The sequence below is a fragment of the Hipposideros armiger genome, unplaced genomic scaffold (genome assembly GCF_001890085.2).
Source record: "Hipposideros armiger isolate ML-2016 unplaced genomic scaffold, ASM189008v1 scaffold_167, whole genome shotgun sequence".
NCBI lineage: Eukaryota > Metazoa > Chordata > Mammalia > Chiroptera > Hipposideridae > Hipposideros > Hipposideros armiger.
Genome location: NW_017731517.1, coordinates 2,311,608 through 2,323,238, shown reverse-complemented (window position 1 = coordinate 2,323,238; position 11,631 = coordinate 2,311,608). Strand labels below are relative to the sequence as shown.

The following is an 11,631-nucleotide window of genomic DNA, read 5'->3' as shown; positions in this document are numbered from 1 at the left end:
TCTAGCTCCATTCCCACTTCCACACTTGTAACTGATATGATTGCTCTTTTCTGCGCATTCCTAAATGGAACACCTGTGCCACACCTGGGTACCTACTCATACTACATGCCTTCTGTTCTTTAACTGTTTGTGTGTATGTATCTTATGGGCCAAATCAGGGGAACTTCTCCAGGGCTTGGACCATCTCCTCCAGGAAGGGTAAGACAATAAGTGCTTTGGATATCGTGTGCCATCAATAAATATTGGATTACCTTCACTAATAAGTCTTTCTCTCTGTATTATTTATTAATGTCAATTTTTTTTAAATCACGTTCTCCGAGTTTTACGTTTAACTGCATGAAGACTTCGTGTTTTTCTAGTAACTTTATGTTATTGGTTTACTAATTAATAGGGCTTAACTTTTCATTTTCACCTAGCAAATGTTTCTTCCTAGGTGAGGAATTCTTGCAGTGTGCATGGTGGTGTAATAGCTATTTTTGGAAAAGTCAGCAAAAATGTGCTAAATACTGTCAGATACTCACTTTCTTCTGTCACTGGAAAGGTTTATAAATGGAAAGGTCTCACAGCTTTTATTAGATTTAAGATAGGTTCATTTGATCCTTAGCTTCTCAAATGCAACCTTTCAAGAAGAAGGATTTTTTTGGGTTAAATTTAAGACAAGGTGTTAGGAAGTAACGTGTCTCATGACCTCAGAACATGAAGGATTCTTTTATTTCTAATCCAGGCATTGACATGTAGAGAGGAACTCCTTACTCTCCTTCTGTCACTCCTCCCACTGGTATGGAAGATACCTGTTCAAGAAGAAAGGGCAGCAGGTATGTTTCTTTTCTTTATCAGATCACTTGTGTCATCAAAATTCCACTGGGGAAAAATGTTCTATTGAAAAGTTACTTCTGCCTCATTGGTTGATACAGTTCCAATTCAGAACAGTATATATTAGTATGATACTCAATATGAAAAATTCTTTAGGCAAACACATTTTTATTTCTTCTAATAATACAAAAACCATGGTGCTTCCTTGGCGATTATGTGAATGTAATGATAATGAGAAAGTAGATGAAGAAGCAGAACACTTAGCAAAAGGAGCAATCTAAGCTTGCAATGTAGCATCTGAGAAATGGATAGTGAAAAATTCGAAGAAAGACATTGAAGTTCCTTTGCTTATTTTACAGACTGCTTTCTATTACCATACTCTATCCATGACTTTTGCACTTTAGTTTTTCTAATGTTACTTTCAAAGGATAAATTTGAATATTTTGTTTTAAGGCTAAATAGAATTGCTCCACTTAAGGTTAATACATGTTTTTAGTTTATGATTTTGAAAGAATTAAATATATATATCACATTAAGTATGTGAAATTTAACTTAAATGTTTCAGTGGAGGGATTGACAGTTTTCCCCCTTGACCATGTCTGGGATGTGTGGATTGTGAGATGTCTAAGGATCTCTCAGGTTAAAAAAAAAAATCCTTCAATACTGTAGTTTAATGCCATATGTGCATTTTTAATATATTTCTGATATGGAACTCTCTTGTTAGGGAGTTGTCTAAGGTCTTGTAATGTTGTTACCCTGCTTATTAGTTGATTCACTAGCTCTCTGCTCTTATTTTCTTCTGAATTTGTAGAATTCACAAGTTGTTAATCACTTAAGGCATCCAATTAGTGTTCTTTGGGGGACATTGTCTTCATTGCCTGCATCTTTTGCAAAGGTGCAGTTTGTCAGACTCCTTTTATTATAACTTCTTCCTCTCGAGGCACAGATCTTTTTTTTACAGATTTGTATTTATTCATTCTAAATTGCAATTATATTTTTCATGTAGATTTTATTACCAATTTTTGCAAAGTGAAAGACCAATTTCATTATCTTTTAATTAGTAAGGAAAATCATTCATTTCCCCCAGAAATTAGTATTGAGTGCTGACCTCATGCGACACCCTCGGTTCCACGCACTGAGGATGAAACAGTGGTGCCTGTAATTGTGCCTCGTTTAGTGCATGGCACACTCAGTAAATATTTTGAGTGAAGATCTCTTTTAACTTCAGTGTTAGAGAATATTTGGTATCTATTGTATGATTTTGAAATAATTGGGGAAAATCTTAAAGTTCTTAAGTTATATCAGGGCTATAACCTAAATACTATTTTTGAGGATATAATATACACTGTATCTTAATTGATGGCACTGTTGGAGGAGATTTGTAAAGTGTCATGAACAGCAGTGCTAAACACCAGATAGTCTAAAGAGTCTCTTATGTTGACGTTAGAATGCAATGTATGGTTTTAGATTGGGTTTACTTTTCTAATTCTGTTCTCCTTTATTTTTTCCAAATCAATGTGTGTCCTTTGAACTAATACCACCTGGTACTTAGCATGAGAAAGGTTAAGTATGGGAGTAAGTGACCCAGAGACATGACATAGTTAGAGAAAATCAGCCCCAGTACAGGTAAACTGAGGTTAAACTCCTAAAGTGGATGCTAAGTACAAATTGAATTTAAAAACATTAAGGCGTTCTAAATTTTCCTTTTTCATTTCCTTAGATTTTAATCTACCATTCTCAGCTGATATAATCCTGGCCAAAGAAAAGAACTCAAGTTCACAAAGATCTACTCAGGAAAAATTATATTTAGAAGGAAGTGCCCCATCTGGTCAGGTTTCTGCAAAAGTAAACGTTTTTCGAAAAAGCAGACGACAGCGTAAAATCACCCATCGCTATTCCATAAGAGATGCAAGAAAGACGCAGCTCTCCACCTCAGATTCAGATGCCAATTCAGATGACAAAAGTATAGCAGTGAATAAGCATAAACGGCCCCACCAGCTGCAGCATTTGGTGACGCAGTCTCCTCAAGAAGACCTCACGGTTAAACCTGACCGCATGTCAACCAAAGAACAGACCCCTCCTGATACCATGGCTTTGGAAAGTTTCCAAGAGATCATGCCAAGACAGGAGGCAAACACCGACATTTTAAGTGAGCCCGCCGCCTTGTCTACTATGAGTCACATGCACAATTCTCCATTTGACTTGTGTCATGTTTTGTTATCTTTGTTAGAGAAAGTTTGTAAGTTCGACATCACCTTGAATCATAATTCTGCTCTAGCCGCCAGCGTGGTGCCCACACTGACGGAGTTCCTCGCGGGCTTTGGGGACTGCTGTCACCTCAGCGACAGTTTGGAGAGTCCACTGGTGTCTGCAGGATGGACTGAAGAACCGGTGGCCTTGATTCAACGAATGCTTTTTCGAACAGTGTTGCATCTTATGTCAGTTGATATTAGTACTGCAGAGGTGATGCCAGAAAGTCTTAGAAAAAATTTAACTGAGTTGCTTAGAGCAGCTTTAAAAATTAGAACTTGCCTAGAAAAGCAGCCTGACCNTCCATGCTCCAAACCACACTGGTAATTGTTTTTGAGACTTTGGGCATGTAAGGCTTGTGTGGCACAGAATCCTCAGGATTCTTTGTAGTACTTTTGTCTAGGTGACAAGGTCTCCTGGGTACCGCCTAAGTCTTATGGAGTCTTCATAAAAAGTATTACAGCCAGTGAATAACCATTTGTTGTTGTTGTTGTTGTTGTTGTTGTTGTTGTTGTTGTTGGGAGGAGAGGGGGCAAACTGTGCCCTGCAGGTTAAATCCTGCTGTCAGCATCTGTGTTTGGACAACCCATAAGCTAAGAATAGGTTTTGTATTTTTAAAGCGTTGATAAAAGACACAGAAGAATATGGGACAGAGAACATACGACTTACAAAGCCTAAAACATTTACTATTTGGTCCTTTACTGTAACACTTTGCAACCAGTGGTCTAATTCAAGAAAAACTATTAACATGATGTCCATCATCAGTGCGAAAAACAGTACATGTAACTATCCTGAGGCCTCAAAAACATTGACAAAATTCATCTATTTCTCACAAAAACTCTAAAGATAAATTAAGAATAGAGGGTTTCATATACAAAGAGTGGGAAAACCAATATTTTAAATAAGAACCTCTACAATAGAACCAATATAAGAATAACTATTTCTGCTTGATATCATGTTTTAAAAACATGCAGTAATAAAGTNCTAATATACATGTAGTAAGTGCACAGATGTTAAGTGTCTGTGTGGATGAGTTTTAACAAATATACAGAGGGTGCCAAAAAAATGTATACACATTTGAAGAAAGGAAAAAAAAAAACTATTGAAGTTGTAATTATATATGCCGAGAACAAAAGATGAATACAAGTCATGTGTATACATTTTTTTGGCACTGCCGGTATACACCTATGCTGCCACCACCCACATCACTGTCTAGGACATTTCCACCCCTTAGAAAGTTTGTCATGCCTCTTTTCAGTGAGTCCCTCCCCGGGCCCCCTGCGAGATAATTACTGTTTTGACTTCTACCATCTGAGTATAGTTTTGCTTGTTCTAGAACTTCACATAAACAGAATCATGCAGTATGTGCTTTTGTGCCTCAGAGTCACCCGTGATGTGTGAATCAATAGCTTGCTGCTTTTTGTTCTGATTGGCATTTTGTTGTATGGATATACTACAGTTTGTTCCGTCCACCTGCTGCTTGGGTTGTTTCCATTTGGCTCGTATGAAGAAAGCTGCTGTGAACATTTTTATAAAAGCCTTTGTGTGAATGTGTTTTCATTTCTCGTGGGTAAATATCCACACATGCAATTGCTGCAACAAAGGGTAGGTTTTGTTTGTTTGTTTTTGGTTTTTTTTTAGCTGAGCCATCCTGCCACCTTTTGGCAGCTCAACGGCTGCTCAGCTCGGGCCAGGCATCGAACCGCTGTTGCTCAGAGCTCAAACTCTTGAGCGAGCTGTTAACCAACTGAGCCACTCGGCCGGCCCAAAGGGTAGGTTTTATAAGAAACTGCCAAACTGTTTTTCAAAGTGGTTGTACCACTTCATTCTCACCAGCACTGTGTGGGGATCCCATGCTCTCTAATATCCTGTCTACATCCTCTCTAATATTGGATCCTCTCTAATCCTCTAACACTGACATCCTCTCTTAACAGTCAGTATGGCCAGGCTGTTCAGTACCAGCCGTACTAAGTGAATGTGAAGCAGTATCTCTCTGTGGTCTTCATTCTCTGACAACTAGTGATGTTTTCATGTGCTTTTGGCCATTTGCACATCTTCTTTTGTGTGTTCAAGTTTTGTGCCCATTTTAAAAGTCACGTTATTTGTTTATTATCCAGTTGTGGTAGTTCTTTATATATTCTGGATAAAAGTCTTTGTTGGATTGTGAATATGTTCTTTATAGCTCGCCTTTTCATATCTTAACAATGTCTTTAGAAGAGCAGTTTTTTTTCTTTGGGGAATAGTGCTTTTTGTATCCTGTCTAAGAAATCTTTGTCTTACAACCCCAAAGTTGCAAAGATATTCTCCTATGTTTTTTTTCTAGGAAATTTTTAGTTACTATTGTTACTTTTAGGTCTCTGATCCACTTAGGATTAATATTTGTGTATGGTGTGAGGTGGGAGTTATGGTTCCTTTCTGTCCTTTCTCGCTTTATCGTTTACCTGGTTGTTCCAACATTTCTCCTTAAAAGTCTGTTCTTTCCGCCACTGAATAACCTTGGCGCCTTTGTTGAAAATCATTGACCACATATTTACGGTTTATTTTTAGACTCTATTCTGCTCCACTTATCTGCCATATATATTCTTAGGCTAATCCCATACTGTCTTGATAACCGTGGCTTTTATAGTAAGTCTAGAAATTAGGTGGTGTAAGTTCTCCAACTTGTTCTTCGTTTTCAGGAATCTTTGACTATTCCAGGTCCTTTGTATTTCCATGTAAATTTTAGATTGGACATTGGTCTGTGTCTTCAATATTTCACCATTAAGTGTGATGTCAGCTCTAGGTTTTTCTTAGATGCCTCTTATCAGAAGTTCTCTTCTATTCCCAGTTTGTTGAGAGTTTTTATTCTGCATGAATGTTGGATTTTGTCAAATGCCTTTTGTGCATCTATTGAGACNGGATTATTATTGTAATAATACCCAGAATCCTGATAGGAATCCAGGAATTAAACCATTAAGCAAGGTAGCACTGGGAATTTCTTGGGTTTCCCCCTTTCATGTTTACCTGCTTCTCTTTGCATCTTTTTGGTTCATTTTCACCCAGTTGACTTCTCAGCCTTTACTCCCTCATCATGACCACCACAGGCCCATCTCTATGTACCTGCACATCAAGTCTGCCCCTTCATTCAAATTCCTATGGGAGAGAAGGAAAATCTTCCCTGCCCAGTGCCTCTTTGCAAGCTGCACCGTACAGGTCACACCTTGCGGCCGGCATGTTTATTGGCTGCTCCTAGACCAAGCGTGCCGGTTGGGTAGGACCCAGGAACTGGCTAGGCTCTTGGCCATAGGCATGGTCGTGTGGCCCACTGCCTTCTCAGCAGACCATGGGGAAGGCTCTCCCCCAAAGTGGGTGAGGAAGACTATGCGATACTCATCTTATTTAGCTTAACTTCTCCAGGTTAAAACGTTTTTAAAGTTACTGGATGTCTCAAAATTACTTGTAGCCCTAAGATGAAATTATTTTGAAATTCTTTGGGTAATTTGTTATGCTTAATTTTTCCTTTCTAAATATTTGTACATTTTTTCTTTATATTTGTGTTTTCCCATCTCTTTTTGTCTGCTTTACTTTACTGTTTTCCTTACTGTTAAAACTTACATAGCCCTTTGTTTCAAATGTGTAGTCAGAAACAAAGTGGCATAACTTCAGCTGCTAGAAGTTAAGTCTTCTTCAGTTTTTATTCCCTTGGAGGTAAATCCTCCCCCTGGCTCCATTAACTAAACTGGTGTTTGGGAAGGGTGGGTCAGTGAATGTCCAGTTCTGTCAAGTGAAAAAAGTTTATATTTTTAAAAGACCCATGTATCTTTTAAAACATATAAAGCAGGAATATTTTACTTGAGTTCTGCAGAATTTAAAACAGAAAGGCAGGATCTACCTTATCTGCCACCATTCACTGGTATCCTCTGCTTAGGTGCTGTCACTTCCCCATTCTCAGTTATGCTCGGGCATCTCACACCCAGGACTAATTTCTGCCATGCTCAAATGTTTAAGGAGCACCCAGTTAGGTCGGAGCTATGTCTGAAAATGTTATAGAGTTAAGTACCAGTGCCCAGTAATGTAAAGTCTTTAGTTAAAAACAAACAATAAAACCTCATGGTTTTAAGTGTAGATTTTTGTTTTTCTAACCTTTTTTTTGGGTAATGTTTATTTTATGTATAGCTCGGTCATGAGCATCGATAGTAACTCTCTGGCACGTGAATTTCTGAGCGACGTCAACCGGCTTTGCAATGCAGTGGTCCAGAGGGCAGAGGCCAGGGAGGAAGAGGAGGAGGAGACACACATGGCAGCCCTCGGACAATACCTGGTCCACGGTCGAGGATTTCTGTTACTCACAAAGCTAAATTCTATCATTGATCAGGTAACATTTTCATATCAAATAATTTTTTTCATCAGTATATTATAGTTAATTATAGGTACATAAATTTGGGATTACGTAGTTTCTGAGAGTCTCTTTGAGATAAAGTCCTAGTTCTCATCACTCAAGCAAAGGAGCCCCCTTTATGAATATATTATTTATTTGGATACTTTTCAAAATGTCTAAATATCTTAGAATTATAAATGGCCTTCTAAAGTGGTTTCATATATACTGTTTTTTATCCTAATGTCAGTGTGAGATAACTATGATTATTAGTAGAGATATAAGATTACAATTCAGAAACATAAATTTGCACTTTCAATAAACATCAGATATGTTTTTGAAAAGTTTATTGTAAATTATATTTAGGGAGCTTGCTAATAAATATGGGGTGAAAATAGAGAATCCTTTGTGTGAACTAATAATTAGTGAGTCCTTTAGCATCTATACATCTAGATTTTGTACATTATTGTGTTTGCTTAAAGTATAGTATGACCATATGGTATTGTGCTGATTTTTTTCTTATAGAATTAACAGAATTTTAAAGCAAGTTGGGAATATAGAAATGTTTTCATTCAACATCCTTTTGTAGATGAAAACCTGATATGCAAAAACAATTAAGTAACTCAGACAAGGTTAACTTGAAACCCAAATGTGATTTATACCTTCATTTCATTTTAATGGAAAACAAATATTTATTTTATGAGAGAAAAACTCCACCATCTGCTTTTGGGGACTAATCAATGTGGTTAGATAATATTTCAGTTAATTTGAATTGAAAGGTAATAAGGTCTCTCTAGCGCCAATATGAGGCACATATTTAAACATTCTAAATGTTACTGGCTTTAGATGGACACTTAACCATTGTTATATTTCTTACTATGAAAGCATTTTTCTAATAAATACATATGTTGGGTGAATATAGAGACTACAATTAAACCATGCCTGTTTTCAGTGTAAGCTGAGGAACCTAACAAATATAAGGAAGTATTTGTTCACTGTGGTGTCCACCTGTCATGGAATATTCCAGAATATTCATAGGTTCATGTATTTTTATTCTTTTTCATGGATGTGACTTATTAAATGTGTGAGTAAATGTAATTTAAGTTTTATATATTTGTATGTCTTTTCTATAAATAAATGAAAAATCAGAAAAATTTATTTGTTAGACTATGTGTAGTGATTTTTCTTTTGAAATTGTGATGATTTAATATACATATCATGCTCTGTTTGTCTTCTTACCCCCACATTAGAATAATTCAGTGTTTTCTCTTTTTTAAAGATACTATATAAATAGCATCAGAAATATCAAATACCCAGGAATAAATCTAATAAAATATGTACAGAAGTATGTGTAGAATTCTATAAAACATTATTGAGAGAAACTAGAGAGGACCCAAATAAATACAGAACTACATAATTTTCATGTATTGGAAAAATTACTGTTGTAAAGATATCTGTTTACTCCAAATTGAGCTATAGTTTCCAAAGCAATCCCAATCAAAATGTCAGTGGCTTTTTCTTAATGATAGCTTTACTGAGATAGAATTCATATATAGAATTCACTCATTTCACATACAGTTCAGTGGTTTTTGATGTAGCCACAGGTTTATGCAACCATCACCACAGTCAATTCGAGAACATGTTCATCACCTCAAATAGAACCCCTATGCTTTTTAGCTGTCACGCCCCTATTCCTCCCATCCCCCTCAGCCCTAAGCAAACACTAATCTGCTTTTTGTCTCTATAGATTTTATGCTTTCTCTTTTAAGTCATGAAATGTCTTTTAATATTTTATTAAATTATGGAAATCATTCACATCATAACTGAATAATATGTCTTCCTATGGTAATATTTTGTAATCCCCTTTCTTCCCCTAGTCACTTACTTTTTTGGAATAGCTATAGCAATGATAATAGGAACAGTAGAAGTAAAAGGAGAGTGAAATTAATAGCCTTTTTAAAAATAGCACTTATCAATATTTAACTGTTTAAACCAGGGAATGGAGATTGATCATTTGGATCTTTCAGGGGGAATTTAGTTGCACCAGATTTAATTATTTAAGGTGGAATCAAAACACTAGATTCAAAGCTCTACGTTTCAGGAGGAACTTTAGCTCTTATATCTGCGCTTCTCACGCGGAGAAGCACTTGTTGGGCGCTCTGGGAAAGAAGCAGTTTAAGCCCTCACCCATCTACTGCAGTCCTTTTATTTTAGTAATCAGTGTTTAATATAAAGAATTATACAGGCTTTATTGACATCTAATATACATGTAGTAAGTGCACAGATGTTAAGTGTCTGTGTGGATGAGTTTTAACAAATATACAGAGGGTNTTTTGCACCAAGACAAAAGAAAACACTACAGGAGGTCGGGGAAGGTTTTGTGTTTTCAAGGCATCGGCACAGAGCCCTCCTCTTACCCGAGATTCTGGAAGGAGTGCTGCAGATCCTCCTCTGCTGTCTTCAGAGTGCAGCTTCCAATCCCTTCTTCTTCAGCCAAGCCATGGATTTGGTTCAAGAATTCATTCAGCACCATGGATTTCATTTATTTGAAACGGCAGTTCTCCAAATGGAATGGCTGATTTTAAGAGATGGTGTTCCTACCGAGGCCTCAGAACATTTGAAAGCCCTAATAAATAGCGTGATGAAAATAATGAGCGCTGTGAAAAAAGTGAAATCAGAGCAACTTCATCATTCAGTGTGTACACGAAAGAGGCACAGACGGTGTGAATACTCCCACTTTATGCACCACCACAGAGACCTCTCGGGCCTTCTGGTTTCAGCTTTTAAAAACCAGGTTTCCAAAATCCCATTCGAGGAGACCGCGGACGGCGAGGTTTACTACCCCGAGCGGTGCTGCTGTCTTGCAGTGTGTGCTCACCAGTGCCTGCGCCTCCTGCAGCAGGCCTCGCTGAGCAGCACGTGCGTCCAGATCCTGTCCGGAGTCCACAACGTCGGGATATGCTGTTGTATGGACCCCAAATCCATCATCATTCCTTTGCTCCATGCTTTTCAGTTGCCAGCCCTGAAAAGTTTCCAGCAGCATATATTGAACATCCTTAACAAACTTATTTTGGATCAGCTAGGAGGAGCCGAGATATCACACAAAATTAAAAAAGCAGCTTGCAATATTTGTACTGTTGACTCCGATCAACTAGCTAAGCTAGAAGAAACACTGCAGGGGGATGCCTGTGACACAGAACCTTCCTCGGGGTTACCCAGTCCTTCTTACAGGTCTCAAGGGATCCTGCCCAGCAGTGGGGCTGAAGACATGCTGTGGAGATGGGATGCCCTAGAGGCTTATCAGAATTTTGTTTTCGAAGGAGACAGATTACATAGTGTACAGATTGCAAATCACATTTGCAGTTTAATCCAGAAAGGCAATGTAGTTGTTCAGTGGAAATTGTACAATTACATATTTAACCCTGTGCTCCAAAGAGGGGTTGAGCTGGCCCACCACTGTCAGCACCTCAGCACTCCTTCAGCTCAGAGTCATGTGTGTGGCCGTCACAGCCAGTGTTTGCCTCAGGAAGTCCTTCAGCTTTATTTAAAAACGCTGCCTTCCCTGTTTAAATCAAGGTCTGTATGCGGATATATTTTTTAATGTAGGCTTTCGAATAGCTTTACCCTTTATTCTTTCATAGGATTTCATTTTAGTTTAACAACAACAAAAAGTTCCCGTCCCATGTCAGATATTTTTTTTACACTGATTTATTTTTCTATTATTTATTTATTCTTACTGGGGGTTATGGAGGAGAGGACAGAGCCATTGATTTTTCAGTGGAAAAAAAAAGTAAAGTTTTAAAAATATATTTCTGAGAGAAGATGGACACAACACATCTCCAACAGCTGGGGCAAGGTTAAATTAATTATATTTACCCGATGGAACATTATTAGCCATTAAAAACAATGGTTACAAAGATCCTGTTGGGACACGAGAAAATACTTAAAATGTTTTATTAGTAAGATATATAAAAATAGAAATATTGCCCACTTATTTACCACTATGCAAAATATGCACATACATGAAATGATAATTATCGAGGACTGGAATTAAGGAGATTATTATTTTTTTGATACCATATTTACATTTATTACCTAAGCAATATAGGTAAGAAAATTAGAAAACACAGAAAATCAAAAAGAAAGAAAATCAAAATTAGTTAGAATTCCACCAGTGAGGTTTCCAGAATTTGTTTTTTTATTTTATTATTTTT

The 11,631-nt window shown here is 37.2% G+C and overlaps 1 protein-coding gene across 1 annotated transcript in view; it reads left to right on the top strand.

Moving 5' to 3' along the window:
• The window catches only part of LYST (lysosomal trafficking regulator), a 165,442-nt gene that overhangs the window by 18,155 nt on the left and 135,656 nt on the right, over positions 1-11,631 (top strand). Inside the window, exons 2-4 of the mRNA XM_019651799.1 lie at positions 725-815; positions 2,534-3,364; positions 9,748-10,993. Coding sequence (XP_019507344.1) covers positions 725-815; positions 2,534-3,364; positions 9,748-10,993 — 2,168 coding nt within the window. The remainder of the gene's footprint in view (positions 1-724; positions 816-2,533; positions 3,365-9,747; positions 10,994-11,631) is intronic.